An 18,428-nucleotide genomic window follows, 5' to 3' on the forward strand; every position below is an offset into this window, starting at 1 on the left:
ATATACTTCTAATTTGATTCCGGAAAATGCTTTTTCTCTGATCTTCTAATTAAATTTCTCTTTAATCAAATATTTAAAAGGAAAATGTTATTTTATTCTTATAAGTTTTTCCTCCGTGATATGACTTATATTCATTGATGTCATGAATGGACTGACATTGAATACATATATAGAATCAGAATAAACAACTCAATTAGATAGTACATAGAAAAATAATGAGAAAAAAAAAATTAAGAATAGTGTGTATTTTATTAAAAATACAATAAGATAATGGGGTTTTGGTAAATGGCGGTTAGCAGATAGTTGTTAGCTGATTGGTTAGTGAGTTTGACTAGTTGATAATATTAGCTGATTGAGAAAAGTGTTTGGTAAATTAGTTGTTAGCGGTTACCTGATTACATACAAAATGACTTTCTCAAAAAACTACTTTGAACAGCTTTTTGAATTTTAACATTTTAGAGCAATAAGTTACATTGTTTAACCAAGTCAAATAACTAATAGTATTCAAATAAGACAAAATTCAAAATTGAATGATAGGCTATTTTACCAAACAGAGGCAATGCCATATTAAAAGGGAAGAATATATATATATATATATATATATATATATATATATATATATATATATATATATATATAGAGTGAAAGGTTCCCGTGCCATTGGATGCTTCCCGTGCGGATGTGCGGTGGATTAATGTGCGTGAAATTTGTACTCAATGTGCGTGAGTGTTGTGCTTAATGTGCTTGAGATTTGTACTTAATGTGCGTGAATGTGTAAAATGCAGCAGAAAATATTGATGTCAGCTTATTCCCCATCCCCAGTAGCCATTTGCCCTCTCCCTGTTGATGATGATGCAGAGGCGAGCTATGGTGGTTAAGAATTATGGAAATAATACAACAGAAATCCACAGTTAGCTGCTGTGCAAATTTTACTGTGCATGCGTCATTTATATAAACATTCAACTGCATTGAAGGTAGTTGATAATCCAGAATCCATGGCCAAATTGAAGGAATAAGTAACAAGAAGCTTGGGCGTTAATGTGCGTGAGTTTCTGTTCTGTTTCCTTTTGATCGAGCTCGTAATTCTGAAATACTCACTCACATTAAGCACAAATCTCACGCACATTAAACACAATACTCATGCACATTAAGTACAAAACTCATGCATATTAACATGACGCACATTAATTACAAATCTTAGGCACATTGAGTACAAATCTAACGCACATTAAGTATAAACCTCACGCACATCCGCACGGGAAGCAACAAATGCACATCTATATATATATATATATATATATATATATATATATATTCAATGTAGCATATATAGTTTATATACATTGAATTTTAAATATTCATTGAAATAATAAACCAAGTCATCAACTTAAACCTACACGTTATTCATATATATTTATTGTTTCGCAATATTAGGAGGAAGAAGAAGAAGTAATTTGTGATCATTGGATAGCCATCGATCTCAATCAAATTAAAGGTCAATCGCTTGTATCTATCGCAAGCCTTAATTTTCCCCAGCTAGGCCACATTGGTTCTTTCTTTAACCATTAGTTCTAGAACCTTTAAAACCCTAAAGAGATCTTTCAGAGAACAGAAAGAAGAAGAAGAAGAAGAAAATATATGCAATGGGTCCCTCTTCAGAGATTTCAGATGGTTCAATATTTCCGATCAAAACTGTTGTTGTGCTGGTCCAAGAAAACCGGTCATTTGATCACATGCTGGGATGGATGAAAAGCCTGAACCCCGAAATCAATGGCGTCGCCGGAAAGGAGTCCAACCCGCTCCCCACCTCCGGCGGCGCCCAAAACTCGACGAACGACGTCGTCTTATTCGGGAACAAATCGCAGTACGTTGATCCGGACCCGGGCCACTCGATCCAGGACATCTACGAGCAAATATTCGGGGCGCCGTGGAGCCAAGACTCGGCCGGCAAGAAACTGGAGCCGACCATGCAAGGGTTCGCGGCGAACGCGGAGAGGAATCAGGCGGGCATGTCCGGCGCGGTGATGAACGGGTTCGTGCCGGAGGCGGTGCCGGTTTACAAGGAGCTTGTGAGGGAATTCGCGGTGTGTGACCGGTGGTTCGCCTCCGTCCCCGCCTCCACGCAGCCGAATAGGCTGTTCGTGCACTCCGCCACCTCGCATGGCGCCACCAGTAATGACACCAAAAAGTTGATCGAAGGTTTCCCGCAGAAGACAATCTTTGAGTCCATGGATGAAGCTGGCTACTCATTTGGGATTTACTATCAGTATCCACCCTCCACACTCTTCTACCGGTGAGTAATTAATTAATAATCTCTCTCTCGATCGATCGATCTGTTTTGAGTTTTATTTTAATTTTTTAAAAAAAATAGATTCAGATATATATTTTAAAAGATGAGTTAATACCAACCAGGGTGGAGTATAATAGTTTTACCACATTTAGGACAAATGAGTTAATACCATCCAGGGTGAAATATAATAATTTTGTTACATCCCGTAGCTGGGTGTTTATGGAATTTTTTTAGCAGGTCGGTCTAGGTAGTTGATATTACTTTTGAGAAATTCCCTAAACTTTCAAATTATTATTATCTGTAGTCCAAATTAACCATTATTATTTAATGGTCCTTCAACTATCAAATTTTAACCAATCCTAGACGGATTAGGCCTGGTTATATTTTGAAAGTTGAAGGACCTTGGGTGGTGAACTTGGCCACACATAGTAATAATTTGAAAGTAGAAGATTATATTACAGGATAGTCAATTTGAAAGTTTAGATTTAAACATGGCAAAATCATTATATATACTTTGAAAATTCATAAAACATTAAGGGAGCATTTGATTCACAAAATGTTAAATTACTTTAGAGAAAAATGTTAGATTATTGATAGGAATGTTAGATTATGTTTAAAAGATAGACCTACGATTTGAATTCCTAGTTCTAATATTTGAACCACAACATATACGAGTATTAAGGATGTTTATCTGTCAACTCATGGGCGGGCCGGGGTGATGACGACTATTCTAATTTCTAGTAATGAAGATGGAGATATTCTTGACGTAAGGGAATATTTTTTTGATTAATACTCCTTCCATAAAGAATAATGGGTTAATTGAGGGTACGGTGCTTCCCTTGCGATTGAAAACAAACATTTCATATTATCCATCTCTCATCTTTCCTCATTCAGCAGTACTGTCTTTTGCCTTTTAATATTGGCTTGCCTTTAATTTAATTTCATTGCATTGTTTGCCACCTTCTTTCCATCTTTTCTGGATAATTGAAGGATTAGATAGATCTGTTTCAACTAAGGGTCCGTTTGGAAAGCAGGAAAATGACTTCTGGAAAATGAGTCATTTTCCGGAAAATATTTTCCTTTCCAGTGTTTGGTTGCATTATGGAAAACTGTTTTTCTGTGTTTGGTTCATTTTCTGAAAAATGAGTAGAATTGTATAATTAAACATTTTAATTATTTTATTTAGAATATTACAACATGTATAATAATATATAATAATATAATATTAATTTTAAATATAATAAAAAATAGCTAAGTTTTTTTTTAAAAAAAAAAACTAATAATATATCAAAAATATTATGGTGGTGGTGGTGGTGTAGTGGTAGTGGTGTTATTCGTTATATAATAATAATAATAATAATAATAATAATAATAATAATAATAATAATAATAATAATAATAACAACAACAACAACAACAACAACAACAACAACAACAACAACAACAATAATAATAATAATAATAATAATTGGTGGTGGTATGATGGTGGTGGTGTGGTGGCGGTGGTATGGTGGTGGTGGCGACGGTGGTGGTTGTGGTGGTATGGTCGTGGCGGTGGCGGTGTGGCGGTGGTTGCGGTGGTATGGTTGTGGTGGTATGGTGGTGGTGGCGGTGGTAGCGGCGACGGTGGTTGTAGTGGTATGGTGGTGGTGGTGGTGGTGGCGGCGACGGTGGTTGTGGTGGTATGGTGGTGGTGGTGGTGGTGGCGGCGACGGTGGTTGTGGTGGTATGGTGGTGGTGGTGGCGGTGGCGGCGACGGTGGTGTGAAGGTGGTGGTGTGGTGGTGGCGGCGGTATGTGGTGGTGGTGGCGGCGGCGATGGTGGCGGTGGTATGGTGGTGGTGGTGGTGGTGGTGATTGTGGTGGTGGTGTGATGGTGGCGGGGGTATAGTGGTGGTGGCGGCGGCAATAGTGGTGGTGATGGTGGTATGGTGTTGATGATGTTGATGATGTTGGTGGTGGTGTGATGTTGGTGTAAAAGTTGGAAAATGACTTCCCCCCAAAAAAAGAGGAAGTCATTTTCCTCCAAAACAAGCCTATTTTCCAAAGTCAACGGAAAATGATTTCCGTTGACTTGATTTTCCAAGCACATCCAAACATTAGAAACTTGGAAAATGATTTCCAGAACTCATTTTCCAGGTTTCCAAACACACCCTAAAAGAACTAAGATTAAATACTCCGTAGATTATATTTATATATTATATATTATATATTATATATTATATTGCTACACTACAATAATAAATACCAACAAATTTATTAACAAATTAAATAATTTACAACTTAAATACCTATAGATTTTAATGTACGTTTTTCTATGTTTTTCAATAAAGTAAATTTAATTTTATTTGTAATAATGTATGTTTTAAAAAAAAAAGAAAAGAAGTAGACTTCTTACTTAAAATAGCAAATACTTGTTTGAGCATAGAATTAAGTCATGATATATTCTCCATTAAAATTAATTTATACTCCTCCGTATCATTTTATGTGTCTGGTTCGGTTAACGAGGCTTCACTGATGTTATTTTTAATTCAATTTTTTTTATAATAGTAAGTTTAGTATTAGTATACAAAATTTATATATTTAGAAACTACACTAAAAGTACTATTAAACACAAAAAATTAAATTCAAAAATAAGTAAACAATACTACTAAAGAAAATAAACAAAGAAGAAATAATTGGTTTGACCAATGAATAGTAAATATGACATATAAAATGAGACAGAAGGAGTATTTAGTTATTAGCCTCATAAATGTGACATGACAATATCATATTAGAGAATTTATGGACTAGTTTTTTTAAGTATAAAAGAAACATTTTTCTTGTAGTGTTTGTGTTCGTGTTCGTTTGTTATGATTTTTAAAGTGTTGGTGTTTGTGTTCGTTTGTTAAGGTTTTTGAAAATTATATTTATGTTTGTTTGTTAGGCATTTGCTAGTGTTCGTTAATATTCGCGAACACATTTGTCAACTTGTTCATTAACATTAAGGAACACGTCACGAATGCTAAACAAATAAATATATGTATATGTGCATGATCATAATTTTTTCATGAACAAAAAACAATGTATATTCATGAACAATAACCAAATAAACAACATAACTATAAAAATAATGCAAATAAGTTCAAAAGAAACATCTAATATCAAAGTCAAAATACCAAGTCTAAAAAAACACAAATTGTTTGTACACATTAGCTTATTGGATTTGCGGATTTGCAGTGACAGTGGATCTGCGGTGAGTCATTAATGACGGTGGATTTATGGCATTCCTCTTCTTCTTCTTCTTCTTCTTCTTCTTCTTCTTCTTCTTCTTCTTTTTTTTTTTTTTTTTTTCTTTTTTTATTTCTCAAGCACTGAACGATAACTTATCAAAAGTTCAAAACCTAAACTGAAGGAGAACTTAGAAGAAGATAATTCATAATTGGTAGCTAGGACCATAGAAGTGGTTGAAAAATATAATTAAAATTAAAAAAAAAATAAAAGAGTTAATGTCATATGAGGTCCTTCGAATATAGTGATTTTGACATGTTCAGTCCTAAACTTTTAAATTAATCACTCGTGGTCCTTCGACTTTCAAATTGTTACCGTCCGTGATCGAAGTTAACCACTAATGATCCTTCAGCTATCAAATATTTTAACCACACATGGTCCCATCAAGACCACCACGGCTGGTTAAATTTTGAAAGTTAAAGGACCATGGATGGTTAACGTGGACTACGAATGGTAACAATTTGAAAGTCGAAGGACCATGGGTGATTAATTTGAAATTTTAGGACTAAACGTGGCAAAATCACCATATTTGGAGAACTTCAGATAGTATTTACTCTTTTAAAAAAAAATAGGTTAAACTAAAGTAGTATATATGTTAAATTCTTTTAAAAATAAACTAATTTAAATTATACTTAAATGAGTCTATTCGTGGATAGTTGTAAATGGACTCTAAATCAGCATGTTCTTGAATATTATCAAACAAATACTAAACGAGTTTATTCATGTATTAACATTATTAAACGAACACTAATGAATGCGTTCACGAGCTCTTAGCAAACGAGCATACAAATGTTCAGACTTTGTTAATTTATTAAACGAACTCTAAAATTTGTTAATATATTTTCGTTTACCTTAATAAACAAACACAAGTAGTTTATCAAAAGTTTTATTCGCTAAAGTAGTAAAATGTCTTGCCCATAACATGCATGACTATTGTTGTTATCAGGAACCTTAGAAAATTGAAGTACATTAAGAACTTCCACCAGTTTGATATTCACTTCAAGACTCATTGTAAGGAGGGTAAGCTGCCCAACTATGTGGTAGTTGAACAACGTTATTTTGACTTGAAAATATTACCTGGGAACGACGACCACCCCTCCCATGATGTGTTCGAGGGCCAAAAATTCGTTAAAGAAGTTTATGAAGCGTTGAGATCCAGTCCTCAATGGAACGAAATGTTGTTCCTAATCATATACGATGAGCATGGTGGGTTCTACGATCATGTGCCCACTCCGGTCACCGGAGTCCCAAATCCCGATGGCTTAATCGGCCCCCAACCTTACAATTTTCAGTTTGATCGCCTTGGCGTTAGGGTTCCGGCTATTATGGTTTCTCCTTGGATTGAACGAGGAAAAGGTACATCTATCTTAATACCATGATTTTATTTTATATTGGAAAAATGGTCAAATATGCCCTAAACTTTACACCAAAAGTCAATTAAGCACTTTTTTTTTTTTTTAATGTTTTTTAACGAGGCACTAAATTTTTAAAAGGTGCATTTAGGCCATTTTACTAGGCCTTTTAAAATAATTTTAAATATTGTGTTGTTGGGAATAAGAATCAAATAGGCCCTTCAACTACACAACAAGCTGCAATTAGGCTATCGAACTCAAAAAAACTACAATTACATCATCAAATAATGCAATTCAACTTAAAATGACCTGTTGACTTGGTAACATGCTGACACGGCGGTTACCAACTTTTAAAAATCTTTTTAAATTTTATTTTAATAAATTTAATTTAAATAATTATAATTATTTTAAAAAAAATTTAAAAAAATCCTCGCCTTCTCCAGACTTTAGTGAGAAGGCAACCCAGTGGGTCGCCCAAATAAGTCGACCATATGAAAACCTTTCACCGCGCCACATGATTCTGATCTTTCGCTTTCTCCGGCGAGACGCGACTACTGCTGGTTGCCTTCTCTGAGATGAGAAGGCGACCACTAGTCGCCTTCCATGAAGAAGGTGAAATGTTTGCATTCTCCATGGAAGGCGACCAACTGGTCACTCCGCCGAGGATGACGGGTAGTTGGTCGCCTTCTCTGGCGGAAGGCGACCAACTAGTCGCCTTCCATCTGAGAAGGCGACCAACTAGTCACCTTTTCTGGTAGACGGCGATCGTCATCAGCCGTCAAATTGTCACTGGAGATTGATAAAATTATGCCGAAATCTTAATTGAACTTTTTAAAAGTTTAGGAAGGTAATAATTGACTTTTATTACCTTTTCCTTTTCTTGTTTAAGTGTTGATTTGAGCCTTTTCCTTTTCTTGTTTTTTAAAATTTAATGGGTAATACGTCATGATCTTGTATTATAATGGTTTAGTGATTACAAAATATTGTGTGGGTGCAGTGTTGCATGGACCTTCAGGACCGTTCCCTAACTCAGAATACGAGCATTCTTCCATTCCAGCAACGGTGAAGAAAATTTTCAATTTGAACCAGTTTCTTACTGAGCGGGACGCATGGGCAGGCACATTTGAGACTGTGATAACTAGAACTACTCCAAGAAAAGATTGCCCAGGTTAATCCTTTTTCTTCTTTGCATTTTTAAATTAAATGAATGTATATTTACTTTCCTGACGTATACGTTATTACTGCAGAAACATTGGCAGAACCAGTGAAATTACGGTCGGCCGAAGCGAAAGAAGATGCAAATTTGACAGAGTATCAAAAAGAGATGGTGCAGATGGCAGCTGTTCTATGTGGAGACCACATGAAAGAAGACTACTATCCCCATAAGTTGGTAGAGAATATGAGTGTTGCAAAAGCTGCTGATTACTCTCACCTGGCCTTCAACAAGTTCTTAGGTGATTGCGAGAATGCAAGGCAGCGTGGGATCCATGGAGATTATTCCGTCGTTGCTTTGTCAAAACAACCGCCGTCGCCCAACACTACTCCCAGGAAACCCAAATCCTTCGCTACCAAGTTCCTTTCCTGTATTGCTTGTGGCCGTAATTGATTCATTAGCGCAGCTTTGATATAATTATATTCATGGTTTTTATGGACAATACTTTTTTTTTCCTGTTATTTGGGATCTATAATTTGTTTTATTTGACAAATGCAAGTCATTGTGGAAAATGTTGATCATACATATAATATATAAACATTTAATTGAGATGAAACGCATACTTCAATTTGATATTAGAGTCAACCCTATGTCAAAAAGTCATTAGTTTGAATAACCGCGTCACCCGTACATGGAATGCTTCAATTGAAATTTTAGAAGTTTCTATTACATAATCCAAAAGTAACTAAATTAAAAGGTCTTAATTTTCTCTTTTGAATTTATTTTAATATCTACATCTACCACAATATACAAATTTAATAAGAGTCAACAAAGTTAAGCCCTTAACGGGGACAAAAAAGAATGGTAGTGTAATTGTTGGTAGAAATGAATGATTTATATTATTTTGATTTTAGTATTTTTTTTAATGATTTTTCTTAGAGCAAATTACACTTTTGATCCTATGACTATAGTGGGCATGTTAATTTCAGTACTCGACTACTTTAAAAATTTACAATTTAATCCCGTAACTATGCAATTTTTAACACATTTGGTCCTCCGACTAAATGTCGCCGAAAAAACTTAAACCTTTTAAAAAAAAATTATTCTTGGGGCAAAACGGTCTTTTTACGTTAAAAAAAAAAAAAGAAAAGAAAAGTTATTTGCTTCCTCTTCTTCGTGTACCACGCTCACCACCAAGCCACCATTCTTGTCACTGGTGGTATCATTAGCCAGCTCATCGTCTTCAGGGGTTGGCTCAGGCGCATCTCCGTTGTCCATGGCGCCACTTTTGCTGTTGTCCTTGCTCTTCTTCTTCTTGGCGCCGGAGCGTCCTCGGCCGCCGCCGCCGGAGCGAGTGGAAAATCAGCAGGGTGTGGTAATACAAGAGTAAAAGCTTCTTCTCTTTAGTCATATTGTTATACTTGGGCATGAAATCCTTAACGACTTTATCTTCTGGATAGAAAACCATTAAACTGGTCTGGACATTCAACTGCGGCTAAATTTTGACCAGAAGCCAGAGGCGGAGACGGCACCACGGCTGTCTGGCGAAGTTGCTAGCTCGTTGTGGCTTCGGAGTTCGGGCTATGCTTGTCGCCTCCGTAATTTGATAAAATAATTTGAATAAAAAACACACTATAAATTACACATCTCATTATTAATATAAAAGAATGTTATATATATGTGTGTGTATTAAATATTTTAAAAAAAAAATTATTAAAAACGTGATTGTGTTGAAGCCAAAAAAACTGTAAAAACATGTTAATGCCAAAATTTGAACCCATGCCATTCATCATCATTATAACCAAACACATGCTTTGCCAAGTAATCTAACTTCTTATAAACATTCATATGTTTTTTTATACTAATACTAAAACTTGTACTATATATACATATATACATACAAAGGTTGTATATGGAGTGGGGGTGGGGTGAGGGGGCAGCCAGGGACGGAGGTATATGTTGATTGCAGGGGGCCTTAACCCCCCCCCCCCCCCCCCCCCCAAAAAAAAAAAAAAAATTAGTACTAGTATATTGCTTTTTTGTTTGGCCCCCCTCACCAAAGCATCTCCCCTCCAAACAAAAGTTTAAGCTTTCAAAACCTCACCAAAATACCAAAGTATTTGCCCCTCCAAGCAAGGGAACATTACTGTGAGCACGTGTCCACCTTGTAAGGTGGGCTCGGTTCTATATCCATAATTTCTATACTGTAGATCTATAATTTCTATACTGTAGATTTATAATTTCTATACTGTAGATTCATAAAATTTATACTTTAGATTCATAATTTCTAAACCGCAGATTCATAATTTAAATACAGTGGATTCATAATTTCTATACAGTAAATTCATAATTTCTATACTGCAGATTCATAATATCTGTATTGTAGATTCATAATTTCTGTACTGTAAATTCATAATTTATAAACTGTATAGTTATCAAATTATGAACATATATGTTGGAAAAAATAGCTTAAAATGACATAAAATGGCATGTTAAGTGGCTATTTTGTGGTACAATTATCAGTGGGGTCCACTTCCAATTTGGGTCGGGTCAAAGTGGATTCGGATTCTTCGTAGTGAGACGAAGAGATCGATATATTGTACGCTCAAAACGGATAATGGGTGAATGAGATATTGATTCTCAAAGTAGACCCATTTGAGTTGGAAAATGAAGGGAAAAAGTGAGCTTTTGTCCCACATTGCTTTGGAATGAAGATTTTCCCCCCTTATATACAAGAGCTCTTTTGAAGCTTGTAGAATTGTATAGCATAGAGGCTCTCTCTCGCGCGCGCGCGGGGGGGGGGGGGGATTTGCAAATCAAATTCCAACTAGACGAGACTGAAAAAGGCTTGATTCAAGCCCGAGCTCGTGTGCGCCGGCACCTGCGGGCATAGGTTATGCCAAACTTCAATATCATTTTCCAAACATGCCACTTGTAGTTTCGGCTCCCTGAGCCGAAACTGAACAGCAGCAGCAAGTTTCGGCCATATACGACCGAAACATGTCCAGCCTTGTGGCCGATGTGGCCGAAATGTCCTGAACAGGCCGAAACTGGGTAAGGTCGAAAGTTGAGACCGAACCCTGTACGCCAACAGTCTGGAACCCGAAAGTTCTGACTGTTATGGGGATTGAATTCATCTGTTACGGAATTAATATCCTATTAACTCCAATTTTGAATTCTGAATTCAATTCCAGGTAGTGGGCTGCTGTTATAGCTATTGGAAGGCAGCTTTAATGTCATTTTTAATTGCCATAATAAAGGCTATTGGCTCCTTCAACCCTATATAAAGAGGGTAGAGGCAGTAGAGTTGACACACACAAAAAAATTGAACACGAAAGTTCATCATTTTTTTAGCCTCAAAACCTCTCTGCTTCTACTCTTTCTTTAGCTATACTGTGTTCATAGTCGTGTCTTGCTCGCCGGATTCCTTGTTTGAGTGCTCAAACATTGAATCACTAGCAAGTTTTATCCTGGGAAACCTAGGCCACAACGCTCCTAGCATCTTTGGGAGGTGGCAAATAAGGTTTTAAGGAAAGAGTGCTCACTTGAGTCTTGCAAAAACCCAACACCCAACAATGTTGCTAATTCCCAAGCTACACTAGTGAACGTTGGTTCACAAGATGGTGGGAGCACTGAGGGATATATTCCCATGTCTCGGGTACCATCGGTACCGAGTGGTTCGGCTGAAAAGCCGGAGAAGTTCACCGGTGTTGGTTCGAACTTCAAGAGGTGGCAACAGAAAATGTTGTTCTACCTAGCAACTCTCGGCTTGGCGAGGTTCTTGTCCGAGAAGGTTCCCGAGTTGAAGGAACAAGATGCACAAACCGTGATGGCAGTTGGCTATTGGAAGGATTCGGACTTCCTTTGCCGAAACTATATCCTAAATGGATTGTGTGACACGCTATACGATGTATATCGAAAGATAAGCACATCAAAAGCGTTGTGGGAAGCTTTGGATCATAAATACCGAAGTGAGGATGCCGGCTCAAAGAAATTTGTGGTTGGCCGATTCCTCGACTTCAAAATGGTTGATTCAAAGACCGTGCTAAGTCATGTAGAAGATTTGCAATTAATCTTTGATGAGATCCGTGACGAGGGCATGGTGCTAAGTGAAGCCTTCCAAGTGGGATCTGTGATCCATTTGTTGCCTCCAAGTTGGAAGGACTTCAAGAACTACCTTAAGCATAAGCGAAAGGAGATGAATCTGGAGGACCTGATCCAGCGACTCAGGATTGAGGAAGGGAACAGGACGAATGATAGGAAAGTTCCTATCGTTGTTGGCGCTAAGGCCAACGTTGTGGAGCACGGTAAGAGCTCCAAGAGGAACCAGAAGGACAAGCGAAAGCTATGTCCAAAAGGTGGCGTTACCAAGAACAAGTTTCCTGGTGAATGCTACAATTGTGGCAAGCATGGCCACAGAGCATCTGAATGCAAGGCTCCAAGGAAGAAGAACAAGAGTTCTGAAGCCAATGTTGTTGGAGATAGCAATCAGAAGGAGGTCGAGATTAGCCTTTCGGCTATGGTGACCGAGGTGAACCTCGTGGGCTCAAACCCTCGTGAATGGTTCATTGATACCGGTGTAACCAGGCACCTGTGTTGCAACCGAGAGATGTTCAACACCTTTGAGACCGTTGATGGTGAAAAGGTGTGGATGGGAAACTCTGCTCAGTCTGCTGTGGAAGGCATGGGCAAGGTGGTTCTGAAGATGACTTCCGGGAAGGAACTGACGTTGAACAACGTGCTGTATGTTCCTGAGCTGAGGAAGAATCTTGTGTCTGGCGCTCTGTTGAACAAGCATGACTTTCGCATGGTGTTCGAGTCAGACAAAGTTGTTTTGTCCAAGTTAGGGATGTTTGTTGGTAAAGGATATGTAACTGATGGGCTTTTTAAGCTCAGTGTAGTTCCTGTTATCAATAAAAGCAAAGTTAATTCTGTTTACTTGCTTGAGTCTTCCAATTTGTGGCATGGTAGACTAGGTCATGTTAATTTTAATTCTATGCGTAGATTAATTAGCATGGACCATATTCCTAACTTTCAAATTGACACAAATAACAAGTGTGAAATTTGTGTTGAGGCAAAACTAACGAAGGTACCTTTCAAATCGGTTGAAAGGGAAACTGAACCACTAGAATTAATCCATAGTGATTTGTGCGATTTTAGATCGATACAAACGAGAGGTGGTAATAAGTATTTTATCACATTTATCGATGATAGCACACGATACTGCTATGTGTATTTGCTTAAGAGCAAAGATGAATCCGTTGATAAATTCGTTCTTTATAAGAATGAAGTAGAAAACCAACTTAATCGGAGAATTAAGAAGGTTAGAAGCGATAGAGGTGGTGAGTACGAAGCACCTATTGGTGACTTCTGTGCAAGTGTAGGTATAATACACGAACGTACGGCACCTTACTCACCTCAATCGAACGGTGTTGCCGAACGAAAGAATCGTACATTGAAAGATATGATGAATGCGATGCTTATAAGTTCGGGCCTACCTCAAGATGCATAGGGTGAGGCGATTTTGACAAGTAATTACCTTTTGAATAAGGTACCCCGCAAAAAGCTCGATAAGACTCCTTATGAGCTGTGGAAAGGTAGGAAACCTTCCTTCCAGTACCTGAAAGTGTGGGGGTGTCTTGCCAAAGTTTTGGTTCCAACACCTAAGAAAGTAAAGATAGGTCCTAAAACGGTGGACTGTATCTTTATTGGCTATGCACATAATAGTAGTGCTTATTAGTTCTTAGTACACGAGTCCAATAATCCGGATGTACACGAGAACACGATAATAGAATCAAGGAATGCATATTTCTTCGAAAATATATTTCCTTGTAGGTCCAATGAGGGAGCAAGTACGTCAAAACGAACGTTTGACGAAACTATGGATAATGATAGTGGGGAATCTGAGAAAGAACCCGAGCTCGAGCCGAGACGCAGTAAGCGGGCGAGAGTTGGAAAATCATTCGGTCCTGAGTTTCTAACTTACTTGTTAGAGTATGATTCGGGTACTCTAACTTGTTTATTAGAAAATGAACCCGATTTTCTATCCTGTTTGATAGAGAATGAGCCTCGAACGTATGTAGAAGTTGTGACTTCTACAAAAGGACCAATGTGGAAAGAGGCTATAAAAAGTGAAGTGGATTCTATCCTACAGAATCACACTTGGGAACTTGTTGATCTTCCTCTGGATAGTAAACCCTTAGGATCCAAGTGGGTCTTTAAAAGGAAGATGAAACCTGATGGTTCCATCGAGAAGTATAAGGCTAGGCTTGTAATCAAGGGTTACAGGCAACGTGGGGGGGTGCAAATCAAATTCCAACTAGACGAGACTGAAAAAAGCTTGATTCAAGCCCGAGCTCGTGTGCGCCTGCGGGCACGAATGTCGTCCGGAAATTGGCTGTTATGCCAAACTTCGGTATCATTTTCCAAACATGCCACTTGACAGTAGCAGCAAGTTTCGGCCATATACGGCCGAAACATGTCCAGTACTTTCGGCCTTGTGGCCGAAATGTCCTGAACATGCCGAAAGTTTCGGCCTTTGGGCCGAAACTGGGTAAGGTCGAAAGTTGAGACCGAACCCTGTACGCCAACGGTCTGGAACCCGAAAGTTCTGACTGTTATGGGGATTGAATTCATCTGTTACGGAATTAATATCCTATTAACTCCAATTTTGAATTCTGAATTCAATTCCTAGGTAGTGGGCTGCTGTTATAGCTGTTGGAAGGCAGCTTTAATGTCATTTTTAATTGCCATAATAAAGGCTATTGGCTCCTTCAACCCTATATAAAGAGGGTAGAGGCAGTGGAGTTGACACACACAAAAAAATTGAACACGAAAGTTCATCATTTTTTTAGCCTCAAAATCTCTCTGCTTCTACTCTTTCTTTAGCTATACTGTGTTCATAGTCGTGTCTTGCTCGCCGGATTCCTTGTTTGAGTGCTCAAACATTGAATCACTAGCAAGTTTTATCATGGGAAACCTAGGCCACAAAGCTCCTAGCATCTTTGGGAGGTGGCAAATAAGGTTTTAAGGAAAGAGTGCTCACTTGACTCTTGCAAAAAACCCAACACCAAACACTAGCCATTTTTTGTCTCCATCTTTCCTTCCCTATTCTTTCCAGGAAAATAATAATCTTATTTTTATTATTATTTGTGTTTTCTACCAACGGTACCTACAATATAGTTCTCTGATTTGTTAAAACAAAGTTCAACAATTGGAATCTAAAGTATAAATTTTATGAATCTATAGTATAGAAATTATGGATCTACAGTATAGAAATTATGGATATGGAACTGTGCCCACCTTGTTCGCAGCATAATTTGTCACCGTAGTTTTCTGTTCACAGCATAATCAGTTTCAGACTCTCAGGCTCCAATTAGCCATTTGAATTTCATATTATTTTAACAGTACTAGTTTGACATATACTATGTTCTATTCATTCTTATGATTTGTAAAAATTACCTGCCATATTTGAAGGTTAAAGTGTACATACCTTAATTGACTTGCCAATTTGTAAAGATTTGCAAATTGAGTTTATGTTCTGTGGACACTGGATAATAGATTGCTATCTAGTTAGCTTTTTAATTTGCAAATGAAATACATTGCAATGATAATTATTATAATAATAATAATAAAATGTCATTTTGCTATCAATCTTTAAATTTTTACTACTTTAGTCTATGTCTAATTATTTTTTTTTCTTTTTAATTAGTTTAATTGTGATTGGTCCCCCGCGCCAACAAATCCTGGCTCCGTCCCTAGGGGCAGATGCCCCCCCCCCCCCCCCCCCCCCTCCTTTGGCTCCTTCCATGTCTACCCCTGCCCAGGCTATGCATGAAACTTTTCAGGTTGATGACAGTTGGGTTCTTTGCAAGGTTGATGCATCACTTTTGAATGGTTCAACAACATTTGGTGCAGTAATCACCTCGCATAAGGGTGAGTTCCTAGCTGCTATTTCAGGACCATTAAGATCTGTTAATAATGCACATCTTGTCGAAGCCCTTACAACCAAAGAAGCATTATCTTAGCTTAAAGAAAAACATTGGCAGAAGGTATTCATCCAATCGGACTGCCAGCAGGTTTGCTAACTCTTCAACCACTCTCTTCGGGACTTATCATATACGGATATTATTATTAGGGATAGTCGTTGTCTCTTATCTAAATTTTAGGCTTATGCTGTTAGATATATTAGTAGGTCAGTGAATGTGTCAGCGCACACTTTAGTCCAGGTTGCACATTCGAACACTGGTTTTTGTAGCTAGGAGGATACCCCCACACTGCATTCATTCTTTGATTAATTGAGTTGGATTTTTCAAAAAAAAAAAAAGAATTAGATGTCTATAATACCTTTATTCAAAAAATAAAAAATAAAAAATTATTCGCATTAAATTTGTCTTCATCAAGTATTTCAGACAAGAGATTTAAAGTCATTTTAAAATTAACTGCAGAAAATAACATGAATTATTAGACACAAATCACACAATTCTTTATTAAACTATTCGATTTTCGAAAATACAATCAAATAGTACCTCCCACTAAATTTTTCAAATCCTGCACTTCCCTAGCAAGAAACAGAAATCCCGTTGGAAGATTTCTAATGGGTAATCGAGATCTTACAAATTTATCTCATTCCTCACCTTAAGGTGCATCTTGAAATTTGAAAATTTTATAAGTGGCCAACTCTTGCCAATGCATCTCATGCATGATTCGATTTTATTAAACTTGGGCTCCATGACCCATTGAACCTCACCTTAAGGGGCATCTTAGCCCAATGGACTCAGTTAAGTCAAACCCACCATCCTAGTAACAATTCAAGTAGAGTCGAACTTCAACTTTTCTCACTTTTAGGGGTTTCTTAAAAAGTAAAGTTTCTAAGTGCTACCACATCACATGTTTAAAATAAGAAAATCAAAATATTTTAAACTAACACGTTGCCCCTATGTTGGCATAGCAGACACCGTGCAAGAAAAAATATTTGATTTCTAACGATAGTGGAAAACCACGATTAGGTAGTCTCAACTCTTGAGGCCTAATCGTTTACAACTTAATATTTAAAATAGGAAAGATTTTAAAAATTATTAAGTTTCACTTTGTTCATGCAACATTTTCACATGTATCACATATATAAAGTGCATGAAAAGTAAACTCGATATTAGTCATGTCGTCCACATATATGAGACGACAGTGACATACAGGTATGAGAGACAAGTTAGACAACAAATTTCATAGATAATTGTTCTTATTTAAATACTTAATATTTAATTTGATGTGTGATGTAGTGTTGTTTGTGAGATTAGATAAATCAAATTATATAATGAAAATCTCAATTGTATTTTTTGTTTTGACGAAAACAAATTCAATAATTCATTAATACGTCTATTCAATATTTTTAACCTCAAGTCCAATTTCATTACACTCTGGCCATAGATTCTTGTTATATGATTATTGAATAGACTAGATCACTAGAACATCCTTGTTACCTCAAGACGGTGAGGAATACACACACACGTCTCCGTACAATACTGAACTAGGCCTCCAAGTACACTTTTAGTCCAATAAGGAACAAAAGACGCATACTGGCAAAAACTAGTCCACCATATGTACAAGAAAACCATGTTGTCTCAAGTCAAAGACTCAAAGGATTATTGTATACTTGTAACATACAACATAACGATGACACTTAGGCAAACACCATGCGGTACGTTGTAGTCAGTCATTGTTCAATGGCTTGTTCTCTAATAATCATCCACATATCCACTCTCTGTATCTCATACAGAATGACATGAGACTCACCATAAGAATGACAAGTTGCTAGTCTTATCAAAATTCTAATGCCCAATTAGAATTCCTATGATTAGGAACATTTTTACAATACATCATTTATTAATTTTTCGTCACTCATATTTCATAACTCTTAAGAATGAAGAATTAAAAAGATGCAATAATCAACAACTACTAAGGGTAAATTAATTTTTAATGAAATTGCAATAAACTGATATCAAATATCAATAAGCTATTTAAAGTAGCTTTTTCATTTTTAGTTTATTAGCATCAATAAACTAAGTAAAGTTATTTACCAAACACTCAAAATTAACTGTTTGACCAATCAAAAAGTTAAAATTTGTCAAAATTAGTCATTTTCTAAAAATTTCATATTCAGATAACTTTATTAGAGTTAATTCCATCATAGGTTCATTATTTTTTGTGACAATTTCAAAATTAGTCTCAGGTTATCATTTTTGTCATTTAACGTCTCGACTATTATTTTTTAAACACTTTTAGTCTAACTTTTTATATTTTTAGTATAGATATTTTTGTCTTTTCATATTTCTCTTATGTTAAAAAGCATGTAAAATAGTGGCAAA

The 18,428-nt window shown here is 36.7% G+C and overlaps 1 protein-coding gene across 2 annotated transcripts; it reads left to right on the forward strand.

Annotated features, from left to right (window-relative positions):
• Window positions 1–1,523: 1,523 nt before the first annotated feature.
• On the forward strand, window positions 1,524–8,642 carry LOC109164007 (non-specific phospholipase C4-like). Of its 2 annotated transcripts, none has more exons than XM_019312750.1 (4): window positions 1,524–2,293; window positions 6,506–6,915; window positions 7,882–8,079; window positions 8,159–8,642. In XM_019312750.1, the coding sequence occupies exons 1-4, from the start codon at window positions 1,644–1,646 to the stop codon at window positions 8,515–8,517; spliced, it is 1,617 nt and encodes a 538-aa protein (XP_019168295.1). In that variant the 5' UTR covers window positions 1,524–1,643; the 3' UTR covers window positions 8,518–8,642. The 2 variants fall into 2 exon arrangements, with proteins under 2 accessions (XP_019168295.1, XP_019168296.1); XM_019312751.1 differs by having other exon boundaries at window positions 1,527–2,293; window positions 7,909–8,079.
• The last annotated feature ends 9,786 nt before the right edge of the window (window positions 8,643–18,428 follow it).

The sequence above is a fragment of the Ipomoea nil genome, unplaced genomic scaffold (genome assembly GCF_001879475.1).
Source record: "Ipomoea nil cultivar Tokyo-kokei standard unplaced genomic scaffold, Asagao_1.1 scaffold3054, whole genome shotgun sequence".
NCBI classification, from domain to species: domain Eukaryota; kingdom Viridiplantae; phylum Streptophyta; class Magnoliopsida; order Solanales; family Convolvulaceae; genus Ipomoea; species Ipomoea nil.

What these genes read in the sequence shown, in the direction of transcription:
- LOC109164007 (XM_019312750.1), top strand. Translation starts at nt 1,644, where the DNA reads ATGGGTCCCTCTTCAGAGATTTCAGATGGTTCAATATTTCCGATCAAA. An exon ending in TTGGATTGAACGAGGAAAAG is followed by an intron (nt 6,916 to 7,881) that starts GTACATCTATCT and finishes ATAATGGTTTAG; the next exon opens with TGATTACAAAATATTGTGTG. An exon ending in TCCAAGAAAAGATTGCCCAG is followed by an intron (nt 8,080 to 8,158) that starts GTTAATCCTTTT and finishes TTATTACTGCAG; the next exon opens with AAACATTGGCAGAACCAGTG.